A 24,441-nucleotide genomic window follows, 5' to 3' on the forward strand; every position below is an offset into this window, starting at 1 on the left:
TTGAAGAGATATTTTGGAGCGTAATTTGGCAACACGTGTCCCGTGGCAGAAGATAAGATATGCCAATTGCAAAATGCCAAAGATTCAAGTTATTTATAAATGCCTCCCCTATAGTTTTATGTAATTGTAACTTATACCACATATGTCTCATTTTATCTATCATATTTACTATTCATAGGTCAGACTAATTTTTTATTTTCTTTAGTAATTTTTCCTTATTTTTAAATTTATTTTTTTAATACTACTTTTAGTGCAGTTTGTATATAAATTAATATTAAACTCAATATTATGAAAAATTGAATTAAAAATAATTTCAGTCAAATCTCGTTAATCGAACTAGACACATAAAATCGAATGGAGGGAGTTACTTTTCTCTCACCACGTGAAAATTCATTACTTTGAATTTGAAAATAAAATATTTTGTGAAACTATAGGCCTTGTTTGGTAACATAATTAGCTTATCAGCCATTGTGACTTATTTGACCACTATTAGTTGTTTGACTTGGTTAAACAATTAATATAACATGGCGTTTGGTTGGAGGGGGGAATTATGTGGGAAAGGAATTGTAATTCTATCGGAGTTGAATTACTGGGAATAAAGTGAGAATTTAAATTCCAGTGTTTGGTTAACAGGAATAGAATTATTGGGAATTTCAATTCCAATGTTTGGTATACACGGGAATTGAAAGGGAATAAGTAGTATAAAGTCAAAAAGTCCATTATTATTGTTAAACATTAATTTTAAGTTAAAAAAAGAAGGGGTAATTTTGACTCATCACTATCTTTATTTCCCAGGAATTAAAATCCCAGGGGGACATGAGATTTTAATTCCATGAAAATGAGAGAATTGCAATTCCATGGAATTACAATCCCCTCCAACTAAACTACGGAATTTAATAGCCTTTGGAATTAGGTGGGAATTAAGTGGGAAGGGAATTTAAAATCCCTCAAACCAAACGCCCTGTAAGTGTTTGATTAATTAGCTTCTTGTAACAACTTATTGCTCCAAAACGCTAAAATTCAAAAAGCTGTTTTTGAATTTTTTTTTTTAAATCATTTTGCATGTAATCATAAACATTATGTCAAATTGATTGTTAAATTAGGGTCGATTTTATTTAATATGTCATTCAATAATTTAGGGTAATGTCAAAGTTATATAATTGTACAATTAGTCAATAAAGACATTAATAGAAACTTAACTAATAAAAATATAAAACATTCATTTCAAATGACATTCATTTTGTTGAGTGTATCATAATTGTCTGATTGAAATACTACAATGTCGTAAGTAGTAATGTTAAAAAAAAAAAAAAAAAAAAAAAAAAAAAAAAAAAAAGTGATTCAAAATTTAATCACCTACACAAATTATGAAAAACTACATTTTCATATTCATTAGTGACCTCGTTACTATTTAATTTAATCCTCCTTCAAAAACTTAATCAAATCTTCCTTCGCAAAAAAAATAATGATAATAGATATAATTTCTCATTTGTGTTGAATATATCTTGTAAATTATGTGTACCGTTTCATTAATGCATGCCCAATGCGTGATTCTAATTAACTGACCAAAGTTTATGTTAAATTTTGTTTGTTTTTTTTTTTTTTTTTTTTTTTGAAAACAACCATCAAAACGAACTATTATTGTAAAATCAAATCACGAATACAATGAAGGATATCTTCGTCCCATACCAACTCCCGATTAAAATAATATGAACTATTGATTTCAACAAATAATTACACCAATACTTTTTTTTTAGTCCCCGATAGGGTCTAACTTTATTGGCTTTTATTAGTTTTGTAGATAAAATGCCAACTTGGAAAAAAAAAATAGAAGTGTCAAATAGGCACATCTACTAGTGCGAAGTGTTCAATTCTCTCCACGATCTAAAATAGAGTGTAATCAGGCACATTTACCTTCTAAAATTGTTTGATTAAACTTTTTTCACAAGTTACCACCAGGTTGCCCAATCCACCTGGTTGACCTGGAAATAAATTTAATGACATGGCAGTCCCTTCATCCTAGTCAACCTCCCACCACTGTCTTTATCATCAACACACCCACCAGAATCGCTCAGTTTTCACCTTTACCGGTGTCGCTCGAATTGGGGATCGGAAGTCAGCAGAGACGTCACGCGATCAAATTCCGATTGCGTCACTCAAAGCTTTGCCGAAGATCGCGCCTTTGCATGGATAATCAGAGCTCGCGCGATGCCATTCCGCAACCTTCTCAAAGCTTCGCCACTCATAAGTGAATATGGGATTGCAATCTTCAATCTTAAGATCGGCGACCTCCTGCGAAGTCTTACATCGCGATCCAAAATTCGTCTTTTGCAACTTCTCCGACGATCGGACCCAAAATGCATAGATTTTCGTATGAATAGTATTCTGTTATTCATTTAATTTCCCGTATACAACATATATTTTGCTTGCAAAAGATTTTCTCGGTCAGTTAGAAGCCGCCAGGGATGGCGGTGATAGGGGTCCAACGAGGCCTTCAATCGTTGATTAATCTAAATCCAAGACAAAATCGACCACATTCAAGGCAAATTTTTCACGATCGACAATCAATTTATAGAAATCAAGCGAGCGAGATAGGCAAATCGAGGATTATTAAAGGCGAATATGAGGTGACGGGGAGGAACTTGGAAGGAATGCCGATTGTGTCAATCAAATGTGAGGAATGTAGTAATCTGGTGCTCGAAGAAGGAAAACTAACCTTGATTGGGCGTTTTCAGCAGGAGAAACCGTCGTCAATGGAGTTTTCACCTGCTCCGCCGACGTCGGTGGCTGAAATGCCGTCTTCAATCGGTGAGTTTTGGTTCGTATTTGAAAAAATATAGCTTAGGGAGATTTTGGTAATATCCAACTATATTATGAAATAACAACACATTATAATATTTTATCATGCCACATCATTTTAATAGGCTATTAAGTCATCACAATTGGAGAAAAATCTAGAAAAAAGTTAATTCAACAATTTTAAGAAGTTAATTTGTCTAATTACACTATATTTTAGATAGTGAGGAGAATTAAACACTTCGCAGTAATAAAAAAAAAAGGGCACATATTTGATACAAAAAATAACTTTTAACCTTTCACTTAGGTCAAAAATGAAAAAAAGCTGTACAGTTTGTTCTTTGAAACATCTCCTTTCCATCTCCAACATCATCGAAATCTACCTTTCACTCTTCCAGCTTCCAACATTCGAACCCAAAGCCCCAAACCCTAAGACATTCTCTCCCTTCTTTCTCTCTCTTCAGATTCAGACATCCTTGACATTCGCCCCACTGTCAGCCTAGCTGGTCTGATTCACCTTTGCTGCTAGTTGCCAGCCACAGTTCAGCTGATTCTCCGCTCAAATTCTCGGTCATCCAAGTCCCAAGATTCAAATAAACCCATTTCAGGGGAGAAATTGTTCCTTTTTCTATTGAATAGTAGTTCCAAGATTCTTTTTTTCGTTTGTTTAGTGCAAGTTCATTTCAGTTTCAGCTCAGAAATGGTGATCTCTCGTGTTTAATGGTAGCCCAGATCTTCTTTAGTGTCCAGAACCTAGAAGACATTTTTTTATCAGAAATTTTAACCTTATTTTATGTATGCTGGTTCAATGTTCCCAATATTGTATAGGAGGGCAATGAAGAACTCGGTAGCTGGGAAGAAATGGCTATATGCACTCTTCTCTGCTGCTTTCATATCGGGTCTCATATTATTGTCCTCAATTACTGGTTTTAGTTCATCGTACTATGCGTTTTCCTCAGATAGGCCGTTTACCTCAATTGTGAACCGTGGGCCGGGGCATCCCCCGGCCTTTGCTTACTACATCTCGGGCGGTAAGGGGGAGGCGGAGAGGATGTTTAGGCTATTGCTAGCGCTTTATCACCCGAGGAATAGATACTTGTTGCACGTCGGGGTGGAGGGGAGTGAGGACGAGAGGAGGAAACTCGGGGTGCTTGTAAAGTCGGTGCCCGCGATTCGGGCTTTTGGCAATGTCGATTTGGTTGGGAAGCCAGATCCCGCGACTTATATGGGATCAACACACATTGCAGCAATTCTCAGGGCTGCTGCCATTCTGTTGAAGGTGGATAGTGGATGGGATTGGTTTATTACTCTTAGCGCCCGGGATTATCCACTGGTTAGCCAAGATGGTATGTATTGCCTTTGAATTCGATGCGTTTTGGTTAGTTTTGTCTTGCTTTGTAAAGCTGTTAGATGATAGCTGTTTGATTGATATGTTACAATAGGTATATGATAAGAACTAAGAAGTAAGTACTTTGCATTTTATATGTTGAAAACATGTATATTAATTTTCCAAATTTACTAGTTTTTCCCTATATAGTGTTTGCGTTCTTTCTTATGTATATGTAGACCTATAGCAGAAATATGTTGGTGCTTTGGTGGATTACGCCATCTCTAGCAACAACACACTTTTGTTTCCCCTTTTAACACCCACCTTGTGAACCATAATTATTGTGTTGATTCTAAGTTTGATCTTGGTGTCAAAGGATTAAGGATCCATGAATAATTTGTTCCCTTTTCTTTGTCTTCGTTGACAAATGGAAAGAGCCACTTGTCTTGTAGGCGGGACAAATCCTGCCTGAGAAGGAAAGTCCGGCTAGAGCTGATTGGAGAGAGGAGGGTACCCTGATCTTGCCTGTGGGACAAGTAGCGAAATTCTTGATGAATTTGTTTGTGGAAGCTGAGTCATGGGGAAGGATACCTTTCCATAGAAGCCAAAATCTAGTAGTATTTGGTCATTGATTTGCTTAACCATTTCTTTGTTTTGGGTGACGAGGGAAACCCGCAACCACTACTGGGTAAACCCTGCCTTGTGACCTTAGCCGGCAAAAGACCTCAAGGAGATAAAGTAGCCTAGGTTGCCCATAGTTGACCAGCTCAAATCAAGAAGGCCATTAGGCTGCTCTCACTGGGAGTCGAATTTGTAACCTTGTAGTTACCAATTTTGAAATGATGCCCCTAGGTATAGAGGAACTGCCAAACTACACAAAAATCTAGTTAATCCACATCATAGTAGTACATCACAACAAGGTGCGCTCGACATTGGCCTTAAGAGCAATACTATTTTCCTCTGTATAACCTAGTTGAGTACAAGAGGGATGGCTACTCCAAGTATTCCTAGATCAACCCTTAATTCAAGGGTCTCTGTTAGTCAACTTGATGCCACAGTTATTGATATTATTGCTTCTACATTAATAACTACAAAGTATTATTTTATGGAAAATACTATTTTCCCCTCCTAAGTGTCCCCTAATAATTTCCCTTCATGATGTGGCTTATATTCATTGGGTGGCATGAATTGGCTGATCCCACATACTTTTAGTCAAACGCTAAAGATTCCAATTAGATAGTGCCACCTCAAGAAGGGGAATTAGGAGGGGTGTGCAGGATACTAGCATAACTCTTATTTTTATATTTTCTTTTCACAAAATCTTCATAACTCGCCTTTAAATTCTAATGAATTTTGGGAACTTAGCTTTTCTTGATTGTGAATGCATTGTATTGTATATTATTAACTAATTTCTTTCTTGCTTATTTTACCCTGACTAACATTTAAAGTTGACTTTTGATTTTGGTTTCAGACTTATCCCATGTCTTCTCGTATGTTAGGAGAGATCTGAATTTCATTGACCACTCCAGTGATCTTGGATGGAAAAAGTAGGCAAAGCTAAACTCTTGAAATATGCATATTATTATATAGGTCCCGAATTTTTCGGTGATAAAATATTTTACTGGATTGAATGTCATTGTAGGGATCAACGAGTTATGCCCGTAGTGGTTGATCCCGGGATTTATTTGGCTAGGAGGACGCAAATTTTTTATGCGAGTCAAAAACGACCGATGCCCGAGTCTTTTAGAGTTTTCACAGGTAACACTCTTCTCTGCACTTTGTTTGTATATGAAGAAATGAAGAATTCAGACGTTTTGAAGATTGATTTAGATCTCGATTTCAGGCTCTCCGTGGGTTATTTTAAGCCGTTCGTTCCTCGAGTTCTGTATTTTCGGCTGGGACAATCTCCCGAGAACCCTTTTGATGTATTTCACGAATTCAGTTTTGTCGCAAGAAGTCTATTTCCACTCCGTAATTTGCAATTCTTTAGAGTTCAAGAACACGACGGTTAACGGTGACTTGAGATATTTCGTCTGGGATAATCCGCCCAAGATGGAACCGCACTTCCTCAACGCGTCGGACTACGAGGGCATGGTCCAAAGCGGGGCGGCTTTCGCCCGGCAGTTTGGGGAAGACGGCCCGGTACTGGACATGATCGACAAGAACATCCTCGAGCGGGGCCGTAACCGTGTCGCTCCCGGGGCCTGGTGCACGGGCCGGAAGAGCTGGCTGATGGATCCCTGTTCGCAATGGGGCGACGTCAATGTTTTGAAGACGGGGAGGCCCGAGGCGAAACGGCTGGCGGCATCCGTGAGCAAGCTCATCGAGGAGTGGCAATCGCAGTCAAATCAATGCAGATGACGACAACAACGAAAGGGTACCGACACCAAATGTCCCGATAATGGCCAGGTTCGAAGGAAACACTCCCTATCGAGATACATTTTTCGTGACATACAATTCTTTTCGGGGAGATTCTTCTTCTCTCGTGAAAGGCCACCACCCGTGTTGTTTATATTGCCTGAAAGGGCAAAAGTTGAGTTCTTTTCGGGTTGGGTTGTGGTCCAGGAGAGAAGCCATTGTTCCTTCAACAAGAAGAGTCTCCCTCCCACTGTGTTCATCTATACTTATTGAAATGTTCAGTTGTGCCCTTTAGTTTAATCATTCAACTCTCTCTCCTGTAACATTATATTGTGAACTGAATTGAATCCATTATTGCTGACCTTCAATGGATGAATTATTTCAGCCTGTGAATGATCAAATCTCCATTCAAATGATTCCCTTTTCATTAACATCAGCTAAACCTTAACCTCCCAATCATGGTGGAAAGGATACCTTAACCTTAACTAGGTGGAATCCAATACATTACATGGAGTTTATAATCTATCTTTTGTTTGATCCCGAACTATCCTTGTTTCCGCCTAATTCCCTACCCCCGTCGCCGTGGGGAATAGGGCGTGGACATCATTGTGACCCTGAAGTATCCCTGTCTCCGCCCAATTCCCTACCCCCGTCCTTGTGGGGAATAGGGCCCACAGGAATAAGGCGGGGATAGGAAATTTCATTCTCCTGTCATAGTCAAAGTGTCAGATTAGTATAATTTTTAATAATTAAATAAAAAAAATTGAAAACTTAAGTCTTAATTTCAAAAATTGAAATACTTAAGTCAATAAGTCTATAGTTCTTCAACGATCAACATTTAACAAGTTTTCAATAACAATCAAAATAGCAAATACAAACTACAAATAGTCCAAATGTCCAATACTTCAACATGAAAATACAATAGGATTAATTATTTAATTTCAAATTGGGAATAATTAAAAAATTTTAAAATAAATACTAATATATTTTTTAAAATTATATTATCGAGGAAGGGGTTGGCGGGAAGGGGTATCCCCATCCACGCTGCTCAAATTTTTTTCTCATCTTTGTCAGGGATGGGAAAAATTGACATCCCATTTGATTGATAGTTTGGGGATCTACTATGCCCATAACATTGAGTATACTTAAAATATTGTATAGCTAGCTAGTTGTTTCAAGAACTATATATTGTCACCAGTGTTGACAGTATCCAGTACAATCAAGCATAATATATTCAATTGTACTAAATACTATTGACACATTATAAAATCCTTTGATACACTGGTATTTGACAATGTGAGAGGGTCGTCTAAAGAGAAAATGCGCAAATATTTTGAAATTGATCGAAAATAAGTAGGTAATTAACAAAAGTTTCCCAGCTACTTGAGGCTGAAAAATACTTGAATAACTCCTTTTTTTTTGTTTTTATTTATTTATTTGTGTTTAATGTGATATGTTATGTAGTGATCAGATTTTGATTTTATTTAATTTTTTTAATAAAAAAACTAAGTAATTAATCAATTATTACACCTTAAAAATATCAATCTCTGAAAAATATGGGCTAACTCCAGTACAATGATTGCTATTTTCAGCTGAGTCAATATTATTGAGTTGTTGAACCAAAAGTGGTTGTCAACAAGTGTGAAAGACTTGAGCATGCATGCAAAAGAAGAAGAAAAGGTAAAGTAAAATAGCTCACAAAAGACAACAATTTTTGGTGAGTATGAACTTGCTTTCTGGCCTGGTGTGAATGATTATTGCTGCATGCAGCTTTAGTGGAGATGCCCTAGAACATAGCTCAGTGATCGAAAAATTGAATGTGAGTTAATGACTCAACAAATACCTGAATTCAAATTCTTAATAGGGAAGAGTCAGCTTTGAAACAAAAAGCAAGCACTCAGACTATTCGTCACTGAGGCACATCCCCATGACAAGGGGCGAGGGATTCTCAGGCCACTAATAAACAATGTAATTTTACCTTGCATCAATGTAACAATACGCCAACCAGCTTGGTTGGCGTGAGTGACTGTGCGCTCTTGTCCCTTAAGAGCATCCACATCAATGGTGAAAGAGGAGATAATGTCAGATCTATTAACTTGGGTGGGGATAATAACAAATGTGGGGTGGGGTTATTTGTGAAAAGAATTGCTCTGCAAATTCAAGCATAATGTCAGAAAAAAAGAAAAAACAAAAAAAAAGAAAGAACACTGGCTGTGCGCGTTTGCGCACAGCCATGTCTACACGGGCGCGTGCAATGCACGCGCCCGTGTAGCGCGTCAGGCGCGCTGACGCGGCAGATTTTTTATTATTTTTTATTTTCAATTTTTGTTTTGTTATTTTTTTTTCTTTCTTTTTCTCCCCCTCCCACATTCTCTTTCCTAATCACTCTTACATTATCTCCCAAATCTCTCCAACTAATGTGGATGCTCTAAGAGAGGTCAGGAGTTTGAATTCTCCTACAGTTAGGGCCTACTCAGGATACTTTATGGTCTGACAAAAAAAATGGGGTAAGATATGAACTTAAAGATTCTCCTAAAAAAAAAGGGGTATGATATGAACTTAAAGATTCTCCTACAGTTAGGGCCTACTCAGGATACCTTATGGTCTGACAAAAAATAAAATAAAATGTAACAATAGGCCAATAGCATATGCAACAATGTTTGCCATGACCTAATACAACCTTTTTTATTGACATATAGTATTCGGTATCTGTTCACTTATTTAAAACAATTTTTTTTTTCCTTTTTTTTTTTTTTGACATAGTATATGGTATTCTCAGTACTCCGAGTTTAACTCTTACTCAAGTCCTTTATAAGAATCACATTAGCCGTCCGCTTACCAACTATTATCAAATTGTTGGGTTAACTTAATACAACTTTCAGGCTACTATTATTATTGTTATTATTATTATTATTATTATTATTATTATTATTATTATTATTATTATTATTATTATTATTATTATTTTGTTGCTACATATAACTTTTGAGGTATGATACTTATGAAGTCCAAGTGTTGCAATCCTTATCTAGTCCACTTTTTTTGTTCAAAGACGTCTCTAAATATAGCCATATATATAATAAGTTTATTCTCTTATCCATTGATCTCTTTATTCTTCTCATCACCTTTAATTTATTCTTTGCCGTTCACTTTAATTTCCGCTTCGACGGCGACTGTACGTTCCATCGCCCAGATTCCAACTTCTCGAAGATTCAATCATGTCTCCGCATTATAGCTCTATTTGATAACATAATTAGTTTATCAGTCAATTTTAATTTATTTAACCACTTTTAACTGTTTGATTTGGTTAAAATTCAATGACCCTATATTATAGCTGTTCGAATTCTGCTATAATATATTTACAATTATATAGGGTCAAAAACCCCTTTCTTCTGGAAACTACTATCGGATAATGCTATTCACTATCTTTTGATTTACTGAAAAGCTTGAAGCCCCTATTCGAAAATACGCTCAGTCTAGCTAGCCGTTAAATCATTATTGATTACGCATAACTGGCCAATTCAAACCAATACGCTTCTTGGGTACATTCTTGTGAGAAATGTAGTGAAACATCAAACATGTATAATGTTGTTGGCTAGAGCAACATGGGATTTGTCTTCTCTTTTGTTTTTTCTATTTATTTATTTATTCATTCATTTATTGTTGTAATGGAAAGGGAATCAACACTCCACTATAGCGAAAGGGGAAAAAAAGAAGAAAGAAAGAATCGTGATAATAAAAATTAAACTTTATTTGATTCTTTTGATTCAGACAAGCATAAGTCAGGCCAATGATTCCATTACAATGTAAAACTCCATATTTTGTTCAATTAGTATAGTGTAATATATAGTCTGTAAATCATACAGAAAAGATAAATCATACTAGAAAAATCACATATGACTAAGCTTGATCGAGAAGGTATTGGCAAAAATCAAACTCAGGACCTTCTGATACGAATATCATGTTTCACTTACTCAAACACCTTTTATGATAAATTTTTAACTGATTATTAGATCACATTTTTTCCATGGTGCTTATATGTCAATATTAATTTAATTAGTACATATTTCTCTTTATCTTAAAATGTGTTTTTCTATGCGTTTTTGTTAGAATCAAGCATTTATCACTATACCAAAAGTTAAAAATAGTAGCGAATTGAAGGGGTAACTTTATTTCCTTATACTTGTGTAGCAGTCAAATAGTTTCAATGGCAAGATACTGAATTTAACTCTACAAGTTGCGGCACAACAATTTTTAAATTAATGAAATAGAGAAAGTCATTTTCTTCATTTCAACCATAGCTTTGTTGACAACCATCCACTATTGATGCCAGGTGTACTGTGTGCATAGCACACATTTAGGTATATAGGTCCATAATCATGTGAGAATTAACTCTAATCTGCGAACTGCGAATTTGTGAAGGATTACATTGCACTCAGATACGATTGCACCGTACAGTCTTTTAGGCATATCGGGGAGCCGTAACAGTGTAATCATGTACTAGTTGCGGTGCAATTCTTCTCAAATTCGCAGTTTACAGGTTAATGTTGGTTCTCACCTGATTAGAAAACTGGGTATATATTTATCTATATATATAGACAGCCCATAGAGGCAGACAATGAGTACTGTCTCATTCCCCAATTCCTCACCAACACCATTAGCTTCACTCTCCTAAGCTCTCTCTCTCTCTCTCTCAAAAACACAACAAACTAAAGAAAGGGGACAACATTAATGGGGTTTCTTAATAATCTATTCGACAAGTTTGAGATAAGCACAAACAAAAGCCGCAACAAACACAAAAACTTGCAGGTAACATATATCCATCTTCTTGTTCATGTGTGAGTATATATGTATGTATGTATATCCATCACACAATACTATATTTGTAGCCTTATAAAAGACATTTATTTTGTGTTTTTGTTTTTAAAATATAATTCTGTTGTCATCATTTAATTCAGACAGTGGAAATCAAGGTAAAAATGGACTGTGATGGTTGTGAGAGGAGGGTGAAAAATGCTGTTTCTCTCCTTAAAGGTATCATCACATCTCTCTACCTCTTTATAAATCACATTTAAGTTCAATAACCTAATTTTTACCTCGTACACAAAGTGATCAACTTTAAGTGTTGGATCGTTTAGTACAGAATTATTTTTTATTTATTATTATGTGCCTGAAAACTCCATGATAACAATTTTTTAAAATTAATTTAATATATTAATTATTAGTTAGATTCTTACTCATACTAATTGCTTGTAAGATTAATCTAACATCTAATCTAATGGAGTAATATAATAAAGATATGGATATGTACCAAAAGATTAAAGTTTTGTATTGGCCAAGATTCCTATATATACATATATATATATATATATATATATATGCTCTATCTAGTATTAGGCCAGGTGTAAGAATCCATCACCTTAAAGTTTAAGAGCCTGATTCTCTCCTCGTACACAAAGTAATCTAGCATTTTAGTGTTTGTTCATTTTGTACAAGGATTTGTATTTGTTATGTGTGTTGCAAAGGCGGTGATTTAATAATACTTTTAGGGTTTATTTACTTGAACCAGAACGTAGATAGACCCCCTTTGTGTAGTCATAAAATACAGCTCAGCCCACACATAATGTTTAGTTCAATGGTTTAGTAGGGTTCGAATTTTGACAGCGGTAGTGTGAGATTATGTTTAAAGTGAGCAGATCCCTTTTGCGCATCAGCATTTGGCCATTTCTGCTGAGTCATTGAGTCACGGTGATTTACATAATTCCAAATGCTCTATCAAGCCGGGGTGTGGGGGCCCTTGCGGTTAGAGATTCAACCTTTTGGGAAGACCCTTTGTTATATATATATATATATATATATATATATATATATATATATATATATATATATAAGGGTTCAGGTGCGGTATAGCTTCCTGTGCGGTTAACTAAAAAAAACGCACCTTAAGTACACAAAACACTCACCTTAAGCACACAAACAAAGCACCTTAATAACACAAACCACGCAGGTAAAGTTTTAAAATAGCGCACCTTAAGCACACAAACAAAGCACGTCAAGAACACAAACCACACACCTAAAGTTTTAAAATAGTACACCTTAAGTTTCAACAACTGATAAACCTTAAGCATAAAAATCACGCACCTTAAGTTTCAACACAGTCACTAAAAATAATGATAGATCATATATTATATTAATTTTTTTTAAAAAAAGTTATTGTTTCCATTAATTATATTGAATAATTAAAGCTGGGTTGCAGGAGTGAAAACAGTGGAGGTGAACAGAAAGCAAAGCAGGTTGATAGTAACAGGTTTTGTTGAGCCAAAGAGGGTGTTAGAGAAGGTGAGAAGCACAGGGAAGAGGGCAGAGTTTTGGCCCTATGTTAAGGTTGATTTAGTGTCTTATCCTTACGTTTCTGGTGCCTATGACAAGAAGGCTCCATCTGGTTATGTCCGAAATGTTCCTCATGCTGTTAATCCAACCCCAGACACTGAGAGGTTCATCTCCATGTTCAGTGATGATAACCCTAATGCCTGTTCCATCATGTGATAATAGATCATTTTTCGCTCTCGATATCCCATCGTTATATCGTGGACCCTGATCTAATACACAGAATTCATGTTCATAATATACAGAATTTATGTTTATAATGTACAGAATTCATGTTACACATACACATAAACACGATATAACAAACATGAATTCTGTGTATTATGTTAAGTGTTTATGTGTCCTCAACTATATAATACACAGAATTCATGTTTATTATATCGTGTTTATGTGTATGTGTATTATAAACATGAATTCTGTGCATTATAAACCTGAATTCTGTACATTATAAAGTTAAATTCTGTGTATTGAATCATTATAGATCCTGGTCCACGATGTAATTAAGTTCAGATCAGAGTTTAATTTAGTTATGGACTTGTAACGTTTTGTCATTTATTACTAGTTTTGTATATCGTCACATTTTTAGTTTTTGACCCGAACATTGATAGTAGTAGTATAGACAAAATTTTCTCTCTATATTTAATGCAACATTTGAGTACTTATTCAATGCAGGATTAGCATTCTGGAACAAGATTATAACCTCATCTAAATAATTATCACAACAATGAACAAAGTAGCTCTCCCAATTGGGAGGTCATGAGATCGAGTCTCAGAGGGGACGGTATTGACTCTTTGTGCTTTAGTAGGTTGAGAAAGTAGTTTATAAACAGACACTACATTGTAACATAATTAGTAGAACTCGAAAAAAAAAAAAAAAAAAAAAAGATTGAAAACAAGATTATGCATGCCCCCCCCCCCCTCCCCGGCCCCCCAAATATAACCGCAGTCGTTATATCGTGCACCAGGGCGCGCGCATAAAAAATCCATGTTTCGTATGTACAAAATTGTATAGTAAAATAATAAAATACACATAAACTCCTAACATAGTACACATAATACATAATACACGACTCCCCGACTTATAAAAATGACATCGTTTTGAGTCAGGACGCATAATGCATTGTGCGACCGTCCTGGTGCACGATATAATTTGTCCCAAATCCCATCTCCTTCTGCATGTCACTGTCTAGATTGCAAACTTAATTTTATCATTTTTAAGGATGATATATGAGTCTTAAATTATTAATGCGTTGATTTGTTCCCTTTATTTTTCAATGTTTTGAAGTAAAAGAATTATTTTTTTAATTGAATACAACCATTCTTTCTAATAAATACAGGAAAAATGTCACTTTTTTTTTTTTTTTCCAAAATTCATTAATACGTGTTACTTGTCTTCAAGTAATATGCAAATAAGCTAGATTCATGCATCAAAGTCAAATATAATAGTCATCAAATCATAATATGCATTGTTACCATATGGAGATACAACACATTACATCGTCCCAACGAGTAAAAATGATCTGATGAAAAAGAGTAAGGTTTGTGCCAATCTAATCTCTTATGCCTTAGCTTAAAATTTGTTATTAGGATGGCCAATGCCTGGGATGCGACCTTGATTGTCCCCTACTACCTTTATTGCTTCATATTTTTTGGAAGGATGTCCTTCACCTGGTGGGCTAGGGCCTGATGAGTTGTCTCCTATAAGTGGTGGATCATCTCCTACTGTCTTTATTGCTTCATATTTTTTGGAAGGATGTCCTTCACCTGGTGGGCTAGGACCTGATGAGTCGTCTCCTATAGGTGATGGATGACCATCTCCTACTGCCTTTATTGCTTCATATTTTTTGGAATGATGACCTTCACCTGGTGGGCTAGGACCTGATGACTTGTCTCCTATAAGTGGTGGATCGTCTCTTGCAGCCTTTATTGCTTCATATTTTTTGAAATGATGGCCTTCACCTAGTGGGCTAGGACCTGATGAGTCGTCTCCTATAAGTGACGGATCGTCTCTTACAGCCTTTATTGCTTCATATTTTTTGAAATGATGGCCTTCACCTGGTGGGCTAGGACCTGATGACTCGTCTCCTATAAGTGGTGGATAGTCTCTTACGGCCTTTATTGCTTCATATTTTTTGGAATGATGGCCTTCACCTGATGGACTAGGACCTGATGAGTCGTCTCCTATAGGTGGTAGATCATCTCCTATTGCCTTTATTGCTTCATATTTTTTGGGAGAATGGCCTATGCCTGGGCTGTGACCTGGATTGTCTCCCACCGGCTTTATTGTTTTATGCTCAATAAAGCTAAGCTCTCGATTATTGAATGCTATAAGTTGTCTCCCTTCAATGAAATGAGCCTCATTACAAACACTTATTGCTACAAGAGCAACACACAAATGCATCCATTTGATAAATGCCATAATAAAATAGTTTGTGAGAGTTTTTCTTAAAATTTGGGAGATGGATGCCTTCTATATTTTACGTCCTGATATTTATAGTGTGAGTTTATAATATTTTATTCTATTGAGTTTATTGTTTCCAAAAATTTATGCTAGTTGACTTAGTTCCAGACTTATAAATTTATGTTTATTGAGTTCATAATATTTTATTCTATTGAGTTTATTGATTCTAAAAATTTATGCTAGTTGACTTAGTTTCAGATTTATAAACTTATGTTACTGAGTTCATAATATTTCATTCTATTGAGTTTATTATTGATTTAAAAAATTTATGCTAGCTGACTTAGTTCTAGATTTGTAAATTTGTAGGAGAATAAATAATGTGTGAATTTTCGTGTTTCTCCCTCCACATATATAATGTGTAATATTTGACTTAGTTCCACCTTTACAAAATTATCTTTAATGAATTAGTTATAACAACATCGTTTACCATTTAATAAAACTAGATTTATTTCCCTTTACATCCTATCACATGTTATGTCGGGTCGAAGTGTGGAGGGCCCTTATGGTTGGGGATTCGACCTTTGGGAGAAGATTTACTTCCCTTTATTACAACCTACAAGAAATTTTCAAAATTTCTGGCTACCTAACGAGTGTGCAGAAATTTCAATTTAAAAAAATAATAATTTTTACTTTGTCGGGTGGCCGGTCATAAATTTTTTGTAAATAATTTAAAACTTGATTTAAAAAAAAAAATTGATAGAAAAGTTTTTAAAATTTTATAATGAAGAAACTAATTATAGTCATGAGTAAGAAGATGATGTTGTTTATTTTTTGAAAAATAATATATTTGGTCCATGAGTTATATCATATTAACGACTCAGTCCCTTATTTATGACTGATTTTTTATTTTTTATTTATGAGTGAAATAGTGCATTTGGCCCGTGACATTAGATAAGTGGGCAACCAAGCCCAAACGTTTATATCTATAGACCAATTCCTCCTTCAAAAGCCCATATGAAGCTCATTATTAAACAAAACGGTTTCTATATAAATTATAATAAGTACTCGCTCATATTTGATCGAAAATTATATCGTAGACCATAATTTACATTGTATTTTGGACAATGATTTGGTGTAGTATCAAGTTTGTCAACCTTTTATAGTTAATGTTTTGAGTTTATGTATCTAATATTCTAATGTATTGAGTTTATATGACCTCTAGTACTATGAATATGTACATAATGTGTTAAGCTCGTGAAATTTTATGTACCTCAATCTTTAGGTTTGGAGTCCAGTTTTTTTTTTTTTTTTTTTTTTTTTTTTTTTTTTTTTTTAAATTTATTTTTTAAAAAAAATAATTAATTTTGGAAATGACCTGTTGGAAACTTTCAAATTGAAAGAATTGTTTGAAACTGATTAGTTTAGGAATTTAATTGTTGATTTTGTAAGTTCAGTAGCTTAATTGTGTTATCGTGTGTAATTTGATGGTCTATTTGACACTTATTCATACTTTTTATACTTTTTACCATTAACCTTTAATATATTACAAATTACAAATAAATATTTATGAATAGTGCAGTTTTTAAAGTGGACCATGTTCCACTTCCACATTATAATTTACGTTTTGAAACATAAATTAGTTTTGGGAGTAGGTTAGAGGCTTGGGCGGTGAGACTAGAAACTGGATTGCCCTATACTATTCTACCCTGGGGAATTGGGTATTTCAAATTAGTGACAGAGGAATCAGTGTCAGTTTGGGTAATTATGATGTTTGTTGAAATTTTAATATTAAATTATTACCTCCAAGTACCAATATTTTATTACGTGTGCTTATTTTACAATATTTTATTACGTACTAATTACTGTAATTTTTAAGTTTATAGGTGGCAATTTTGTAAACAATATAAACATTGTAGTAAGAGTAACGTGTGTGTGTTACACATTTTGAAAAACATGAAAAAAAATAATAATAAAGAGTATAAAAAAAAGAAAAAAAAAAAAAACGTTGTGAGTAATCTTTAAGTATATCAAAGGAAAAATGACACTTTTTCCCCCTTTGTTATATACTTATAGCACTTTTTTTCCCTAAATTATTTAAGTGGCAGTTTTTCCCCCTGATATATTAAATGGACATATTTACCCTTAAAATAAATATTTCATTTCTTTTTCTTCTCTAACAAATTATAACCACGATTTGAAAAAATAAAATACATTAAGTATTAAATTTAGAATATTTTTAAAATAAAAAATAAAATTTTAAAAGAAAGTTTGAACCAACCGTTCAAATTGGATCCAAAATCGTGAACCGACGGTTCAAAATAAAACTCAAATCGGGATTATATATACTTATATGTGAGACTCAATATAAATGCGGAAAAAAATATACACTATTTGCAAATATTATAATTCTAATTTAAGCTATTGCTAGTAGTTGTTCCGATTTGAACCTCCGGTTCACGGTTCAAGATCCATTTTTTTCCAGTTCACGATTTTAATAAACGGAAACCCAAATATTGGGTTATGTTATGAATCATAACCGAAATTTTTTAATTTGATTGCTATAGTGTTTGGTTCAGTTCGAACCGAACCGTGGTCATCCCTACGTATAAGCAATAATTTGGTGAAGAAGAGAAATAAATAAAATATTTGTTTTAAGGGTAGACATGTCCATTTAATATTATCAGAGGGAAAAACCGCCACTTCTATAATAATTGAGGTGGCAAATGTGAATGCATGAATAACTCAGGGGAAAAAAGTGCTATAAGCATATAACACATGGGGAAAAAGTACCATTTGAATTAATTTTATTACAAACATCTTATATTCAATTTTTTAAAAAAATTAAATTGTATATATTCACGTACAAGTAATACTCTCTTTCAATGTAAGACAAAAGTTACTTAAAAGCTTTTTTATTTCCATTTTCCATACGTAAATGAATATATTTTTAGAATCAATTTTTCGTGTACTCATTAATCATTTTGGACGTATAATATATCAAATTAAACCTCTTGTCCTGGAGAATACGAATCTACCCAAGTCATCCAATTCAAATTAAAAATAAAACTAAGGCTATGTTTAGCAAACTTAGCTAAATAGTTATACGTTAGGAGCTGAAAACTGAAGAGCTGTTAAGCTTGAAATTGTTTGGTAAATTTAAATTTTTGATAAGCTAATAAATGTAAAAAGACAAAAAATGACATCTTCATAAAATTTAAATTAATTTATTTAAATATTAAAATTTAACATTTTGTCTTAAAAACAATTAACGTTTTGAAATAAAATTATTAGCATAATCATGATCTAGCATCTCATAATATTTTGAAACGCTACCTAGGCTGTGTTTGGTAGAGCTTATTTATGAGCTTATTATTATTATTATTATTATTATTATTATTATTATTATTATTATTATTATTATTATTATTATTATTATTATTATATGAAGGAGATTCACAACAATATTGCTACTTCATTATGCGATGCTAAATCATGATTATGCTAATAATTTTGTTTCAAAATGTTAATTTTTTTAAAGAAAAAATGTTAAATTTTAATATGTATACAAATTAATTTAAAATTTATGATGATGTCCTTTTTTTGTCTTTTTACATTTATCAACTTATTAAAAAGCTATTTTTACCAAACACTTTCAAGCATAAGAGCTAGCTTAACAACTCTTAGCTTATAGCTTTTCAGCTAGGTTTGGCAAGCATAGTCTAAGGTAGTGTTCCAAAATAAGCTCTTATTTTAAGCTACGATCTTATTTTGGTAACATTAACAAACAAAGCTTATAGCTTATTGCATTAAAAAATAAATAAATTTATAGCTTATTAGTAGCTTAAAATAACATATAAGCTCCTAAATAAGCTTTGTCAAACAGGCTCTAAAATTGTACCATCTAATGACAACACTAAATGTCAATTTTACCTAATTTTTCAACAATTTGATTCATTTATTTATGTTTTTCTTTTAATTTATGTGATCGTGGCTCCACCGGACTATTCCTAATCTCACAGGACCCTATCCCCAGAACAACTGTAGAGGTAAATACTCATGTCCACTGGTCAGATTCTAGCCCTAGATGGCTTTATTTATGCTTCCTTACCTTTACACATTTTTTTGTGTGTGACTTCAAACTAACTTATCTATAGTATCTGCTCAATATGATGATTATGCAACATCCCTAATTGAATGAAAGTCAAACCTGTGACTTTTCATTTGGAATGATAATAATGGTACAATTAGACCATAATGTACTTGACTTGATAATATTGATGATTGCATTACTATGCAATGCTATATTCTTCCAATAAGAGGGTGTTTGGTTGAAAGGAATGAATTAGGGGGAAATGAATTTTAATTCAGTGGGAATAAAGTTGGAATTCAAATTACGTTGTTTGATATGGAGAAATATAATTATTGAAATTGGGAAGGAAAGAAGTGGTATAAAGACTAAAATACCCTTATGTAATAATAATAGTAATAATAACCATGGTAGTAGTGTCATTTCATATATTTTTCTTTTCTCACATCCATTGAATTGTAATTCTGTGAAATTGTAATTTCCTCCAACTAAATAACGTAATTGAGGCATCTATTGAATTAAAATTCAACTACAGCTAAATTACAGTGAACCAAATAAATGTATACAAACGAATTGATAAGTTCAATATATAGTAAAAAAAGTTGTGCTCGAAAATAGATAATTGAGTGGATCAAATATAATTTTTGTATATCTAGATATGGACGATAGAAAAACAAAGACAGATGAAAGACAAAGACCTATTGTCAAAGTAACAGGTAAATCTTACATATATTTTTTTATTTATCATTATATGCTTTTTTAAACCAATGAATACTGAGAACTTTAAAATAAGTTGGAATGTTGGATAGGTTGTTGGGTTGATAATTATAATGTTTTAAAATTGATTGTTAATATAAAAAGCTTATTTATTTTGTTGATTTGAACTAATTAATTATATATAATTTAAGTTAGTTTACTTTTTTATTGTTCTTTATCGATTAAAGAGGTCGAGACATCATGCATTCGGAAGGTTCTCAGTTGGTTGAAAGGAAGAGGCATGGGGGATGTAGACATTGAGTCAGACTCTCAATTAGTTTATTTTGCATTACGTTCAAACTCTTTTAATTATTCTTTTGGCTTTATTATTGGCGATGTTAAAGAAGTTACACCACGATAGATGGTGTACACTTCTATTTTGTTAAGCGATCTGCGAATCGTGTTGTTCACACTGTTGCTCGGAAAACCATTTCTATGTCAGGTTGCGAGGAGTAATTTGACAATCCACCTTTTATCTTGTTGATTGTCTTCATTCTGATTTAGTGCATTAAGATTTTTTCTCCAAAAAAAAAAAAGTACCAAAAATATTTACTTTATACATATTCTATAGATATTATTTACAAATTTCTACCTCCACAAAACAAATATTTACCTGTACTAGTGCATAGTAAATAAAAGTGAGTCAAACAATACAATAGATTATTTTATTAAATTGGCTTTAAGTTTTTTCGTGCACTAAAATAGAGAGAGAGAGAGAGAGAGAGAGAGAGAGAGGGGTGCCCCCAAAGTCCAAAGTCCAAAGTAGGCTTCTTCTTGTATGAGAAAAGGGTTTGAGACAGGAGGAAACAAAGCCTTGGGACAGAGGGCCAGTAAAAAAAGTGACTTTAGTCACAAGCCATGGTAAAAAGTGTTTTTATGCATCAAAATGGTTAAAATATGAGGACCCATCTTTTGGGGCTTTCAACTATAAAAGGTTAAAATATGGACTGTGCATTCCACTTTACCTCCACCATTATATATCATTAAAAAAAAAAAAAAATGCTAAATATCATTTCCACATAATATTTTGAGAAAATGACACTTTTTTTTTTTCATAAATTATATATTTATAGCACTTTTTCTTTCTGAATTATTTCTGTATTCACATTAGTTTCCTCAATTATTATAAAAGTAGCAATCCCCCCCCCCCCCCCCCACCTATATTAATAGACATTTTTACCCTTAAATAAATATTTTAGCAATCAAATTGAAATTTTTCGGTTATGATATAGAACCGGAACCCAATATTTGGAGAAGAAAAATAAAAAAATATTTATTTTAAGGGTAAATATGTCCATTTAACATATCAGGGGAAAAGACTATCACTTAAATAATTCAAGAAAAAAAGTGCTATAAGTATATAACACAGGGAAAAAAATGACATTTTCCCTAATATTTTTGTCATGTATTTATTTTTATTATTTTTTTAGTTTCATGTATTTCTTACTGATTAATAAAAAAAATAAAATAAATGACCAAGTAACTTGTACTTTGTTCAATGACATCTCTGTGACTCTCCCAAATTTCAATTGGGACATTGATTTTTTGTGCTTCAATAGATTAACACAGTATGTGTGGACACTGGACACATACTACATTGTAATAGAGTTAGTAGTACTAAAAAAAAAAAAAAAGAAATGAGTTATTTCGTATTAATAATAACATTAGTTATGAATATGCATAATGTGTGATAAAATACGCAATATATAAAAGTATTGGTCAATTTATATAATTAAAATAAATGTAAAATTATAATTTTATTATGAGAAAATTAAAAAATATAAATAATTAGTACACATCATATAAATAAAAAAAAAAGTTGGAAATAATTTATAAGTATAAAAAAGTAATTAGAATGTAAAATTTATTATACTTAATTTGTTATTTAGCAACATTAACAGCCTATGAGAAACGAAAAATTTTAAGAAAAAAAATGATAAGATTTTTTGAGTATATAACGGAGAGAACATAATATACAAATGAATATTGCATCTAATTGCTTTCAAAAAAAAAAAATTATTGCATCTAATTATACATAAATAAATATATTTTTATTCTCATTAGATTTCTATAATTATTAAAATTTATTACAACATTTTATTAAGATACTGCCATGTCAATAAGTAAATTTATAAGTTAATAAAAAAAAATACATTTTCAAGAGATAAAACTCATATTACGTGTCTTAGTTCTGGTGAAATGAAAGGAATAAAGAAACATATCTTACTTTTTTAATAATTAAAATATGTCACATTAATGAAGAATAAAAATTAAAAATACATATACAATTCTCCTATTAAAATATATATGTACATAATATATATATATATATATATATATATATATATATATATATATATATATATTACTGTATTCTCATAACTTTTAGCCAGGTCAGTTGAGCATTGGAATTGGGAAGATCAAAAGTAATTATTCTTTCTTTGAGTCAAATCACAGATGTGAATGCATGCGCTTTGAAACTGATGATTATGCATTTATGCCAAAAACTAATGCTGTCTCATGTTTCTAGCTACGTAGTATTTTTATTGGGAAAAATAGTTAAATAAGCTATTAAATTTTACACAAAAGAATAATTAAGTGATTTAAGTCATTAAACTATTAAAATGTGTAATTAACTATTTGAATTTGATAAATTGAGTCAAATAAGAGCATTCTCAATAGTAAGATTATTTTGTGATGTTTGAAAAGTGATTAAGAAAGAGAAAATTATATGTACCAAAAAAAAGGAAAGAGAAAATTATAAGAAAGATAAAAAAAAAAAAAAAAAAAAAACAAAAGTTGATTTTCAAACAAAAGTGACATATGACACAATATTATTTGAGGAGGGACCCACATCTCTACAAAACCCTATTTGCCGGAGATCCTCACATTCTCTCTTTTTTTTCAAAGTGATAAAAAATTCCTCAAAAACTATGAAAAAGTAACTAATAGGGATGCCTTAAGACCTATATATCAGTAATCAATAGGTCACCTGTAAAATTACTGTCATTCCCCATCGCTAAATCACCGTATTAAAAAAAAAAAAAAAACGTTGGTCACCTTCTTCAATGACAATGACAATTGACGACCGTCGACCACCAAAATTGTCAACGGAACCATAAATCTGACCTCAATACTTTCTTAAACTGCAACTTTAGCTTATTATTATTGTTGTTGTTGTTTTTTCTAATTTAGGAATATGAATTCAACAAATGTTAATATTTTCATTTCAAAATGTTAAATTTTAATGTGTAAACAAATCTATTTAGTTTAAAACTATTTAAAGTTTATGAAAATGTCCTTTTTAATCTTTTTACATTTATCATCTTATCAAAAAATTAATTTTACTAAACACTTTTAAGCATAATCAGCTAACAGATCTTCAATTTTCACCTTATAGCTTATATCTTTTCAGCTTTCAACTACTTTTTCAACTAGGTTTGTCAAACATAGCCATTGTCATATATGTTTGTCTCACAATTATTACGTAAATGACATGTTTGATTATTAAAATTAATTAAAAAGGTTATATGATAACAATAAATATGAAATTTTGATTTCATATTTTTCTCATTATATAAAATGGAATTTTATTTTTTTATTCCAATAAGTTTATTTGCAAGTTTTGACAAATGTAAAAGTCCTAAGAACTAAAAGTAGTTTTTTGAATAAGCTTACTAATACCTTAGAAATGCCTATCTCATATAATAATAACAATAACAATAACAATAACAATAACAATAACAATAACAACAACAACAATAATAATAATAATAATAATAATAATAAATCAAAGATTAATATTGCACATACTCACATTTTTATTTTGTTTTTTTTTTTACTTTCTACTTACGTGGCATGCTCTAATTTATTTATTGAAAGTTTAGTTTACATAATAAGTCTGAATTGGAATGAAATTATCGAGAATAGGCCTATTCTGTTATTTGTTGATAGTTTTTTTCCGAGAATGAACTATTCTCCTTGGAAGATATTTATATTTACGTGACATGCTCTAATTTACTTCGTGTATTTTTATTAATATATACTCACTAATACTTTTTGTATATATTTATTATAGGGTCACAAAGAAGATACACTTTTTAGAACAAGAAACTTGAAGTAACCCCTTGATCTACAAATCTTTCTTTATATTGCACCACATAATTATCCTTATTTCTCTTTCGTACATAATCACTCATTTATAACCTACATAGTTAACATTTTTGGAGTACTAATACATTTATTTTTAATGAGTTGAGTTATGCTTTAATTAGTACGTCCTTTCTATCTTAAACCATTAGGGCACTTTTGATGCTTTACTACTGTTTC

The 24,441-nt window shown here is 32.2% G+C and overlaps 2 protein-coding genes and 1 long non-coding RNA gene across 5 annotated transcripts; 2 read left to right on the top strand and 1 right to left on the bottom strand.

Moving 5' to 3' along the window:
• Positions 1–657: 657 nt before the first annotated feature.
• LOC109160980 (beta-glucuronosyltransferase GlcAT14A-like) lies at positions 658–6,874 on the top strand. 2 transcript variants are annotated; one of them, XM_019309270.1, is made up of 5 exons: positions 658–669; positions 3,557–4,142; positions 5,595–5,670; positions 5,766–5,881; positions 5,967–6,484. In XM_019309270.1, exons 2-5 carry the CDS (start codon positions 3,590–3,592, stop codon positions 6,482–6,484), a joined length of 1,263 nt encoding a protein of 420 aa, XP_019164815.1. In that variant the 5' UTR covers positions 658–669; positions 3,557–3,589. The 2 variants fall into 2 exon arrangements, with proteins under 2 accessions (XP_019164815.1, XP_019164816.1); XM_019309271.1 differs by lacking the exon at positions 658–669 and having other exon boundaries at positions 3,121–4,142; positions 5,967–6,874.
• On the bottom strand, positions 4,820–24,233 carry LOC109160982. The gene is made up of 3 exons (XR_002050848.1): positions 24,220–24,233; positions 9,767–9,768; positions 4,820–5,466 (listed from the first exon to the last, which is right to left on the bottom strand). It is a non-coding gene; the product is annotated as an uncharacterized LOC109160982 (long non-coding RNA).
• LOC109160981 (heavy metal-associated isoprenylated plant protein 20-like) lies at positions 11,077–13,504 on the top strand. 2 transcript variants are annotated; one of them, XM_019309273.1, is made up of 4 exons: positions 11,077–11,290; positions 11,440–11,515; positions 12,738–13,053; positions 13,370–13,504. In XM_019309273.1, the coding sequence occupies exons 1-3, from the start codon at positions 11,213–11,215 to the stop codon at positions 13,025–13,027; spliced, it is 444 nt and encodes a 147-aa protein (XP_019164818.1). In that variant the 5' UTR covers positions 11,077–11,212; the 3' UTR covers positions 13,028–13,053; positions 13,370–13,504. The 2 variants fall into 2 exon arrangements, with proteins under 2 accessions (XP_019164818.1, XP_019164819.1); XM_019309274.1 differs by having other exon boundaries at positions 12,738–13,052; positions 13,374–13,504.
• Positions 24,234–24,441: the final 208 nt, after the last annotated feature.

The sequence above is a fragment of the Ipomoea nil genome, unplaced genomic scaffold (genome assembly GCF_001879475.1).
Source record: "Ipomoea nil cultivar Tokyo-kokei standard unplaced genomic scaffold, Asagao_1.1 scaffold2921, whole genome shotgun sequence".
Lineage (NCBI taxonomy): Eukaryota > Viridiplantae > Streptophyta > Magnoliopsida > Solanales > Convolvulaceae > Ipomoea > Ipomoea nil.

Bases quoted from the DNA above. Each gene is read 5' to 3' on its own strand.
- LOC109160980 (XM_019309270.1), top strand. From the start codon at position 3,590: ATGTATGCTGGTTCAATGTTCCCAATATTGTATAGGAGGGCAATGAAG. The intron at 4,143-5,594 runs GTATGTATTGCC...TTTTGGTTTCAG, and splicing joins TCCACTGGTTAGCCAAGATG to ACTTATCCCATGTCTTCTCG. The intron at 5,882-5,966 runs GTAACACTCTTC...TCTCGATTTCAG, and splicing joins GTCTTTTAGAGTTTTCACAG to GCTCTCCGTGGGTTATTTTA.
- LOC109160981 (XM_019309273.1), top strand. From the start codon at position 11,213: ATGGGGTTTCTTAATAATCTATTCGACAAGTTTGAGATAAGCACAAAC. The intron at 11,291-11,439 runs GTAACATATATC...CATTTAATTCAG, and splicing joins ACAAACACAAAAACTTGCAG to ACAGTGGAAATCAAGGTAAA. The intron at 11,516-12,737 runs GTATCATCACAT...GCTGGGTTGCAG, and splicing joins TGCTGTTTCTCTCCTTAAAG to GAGTGAAAACAGTGGAGGTG.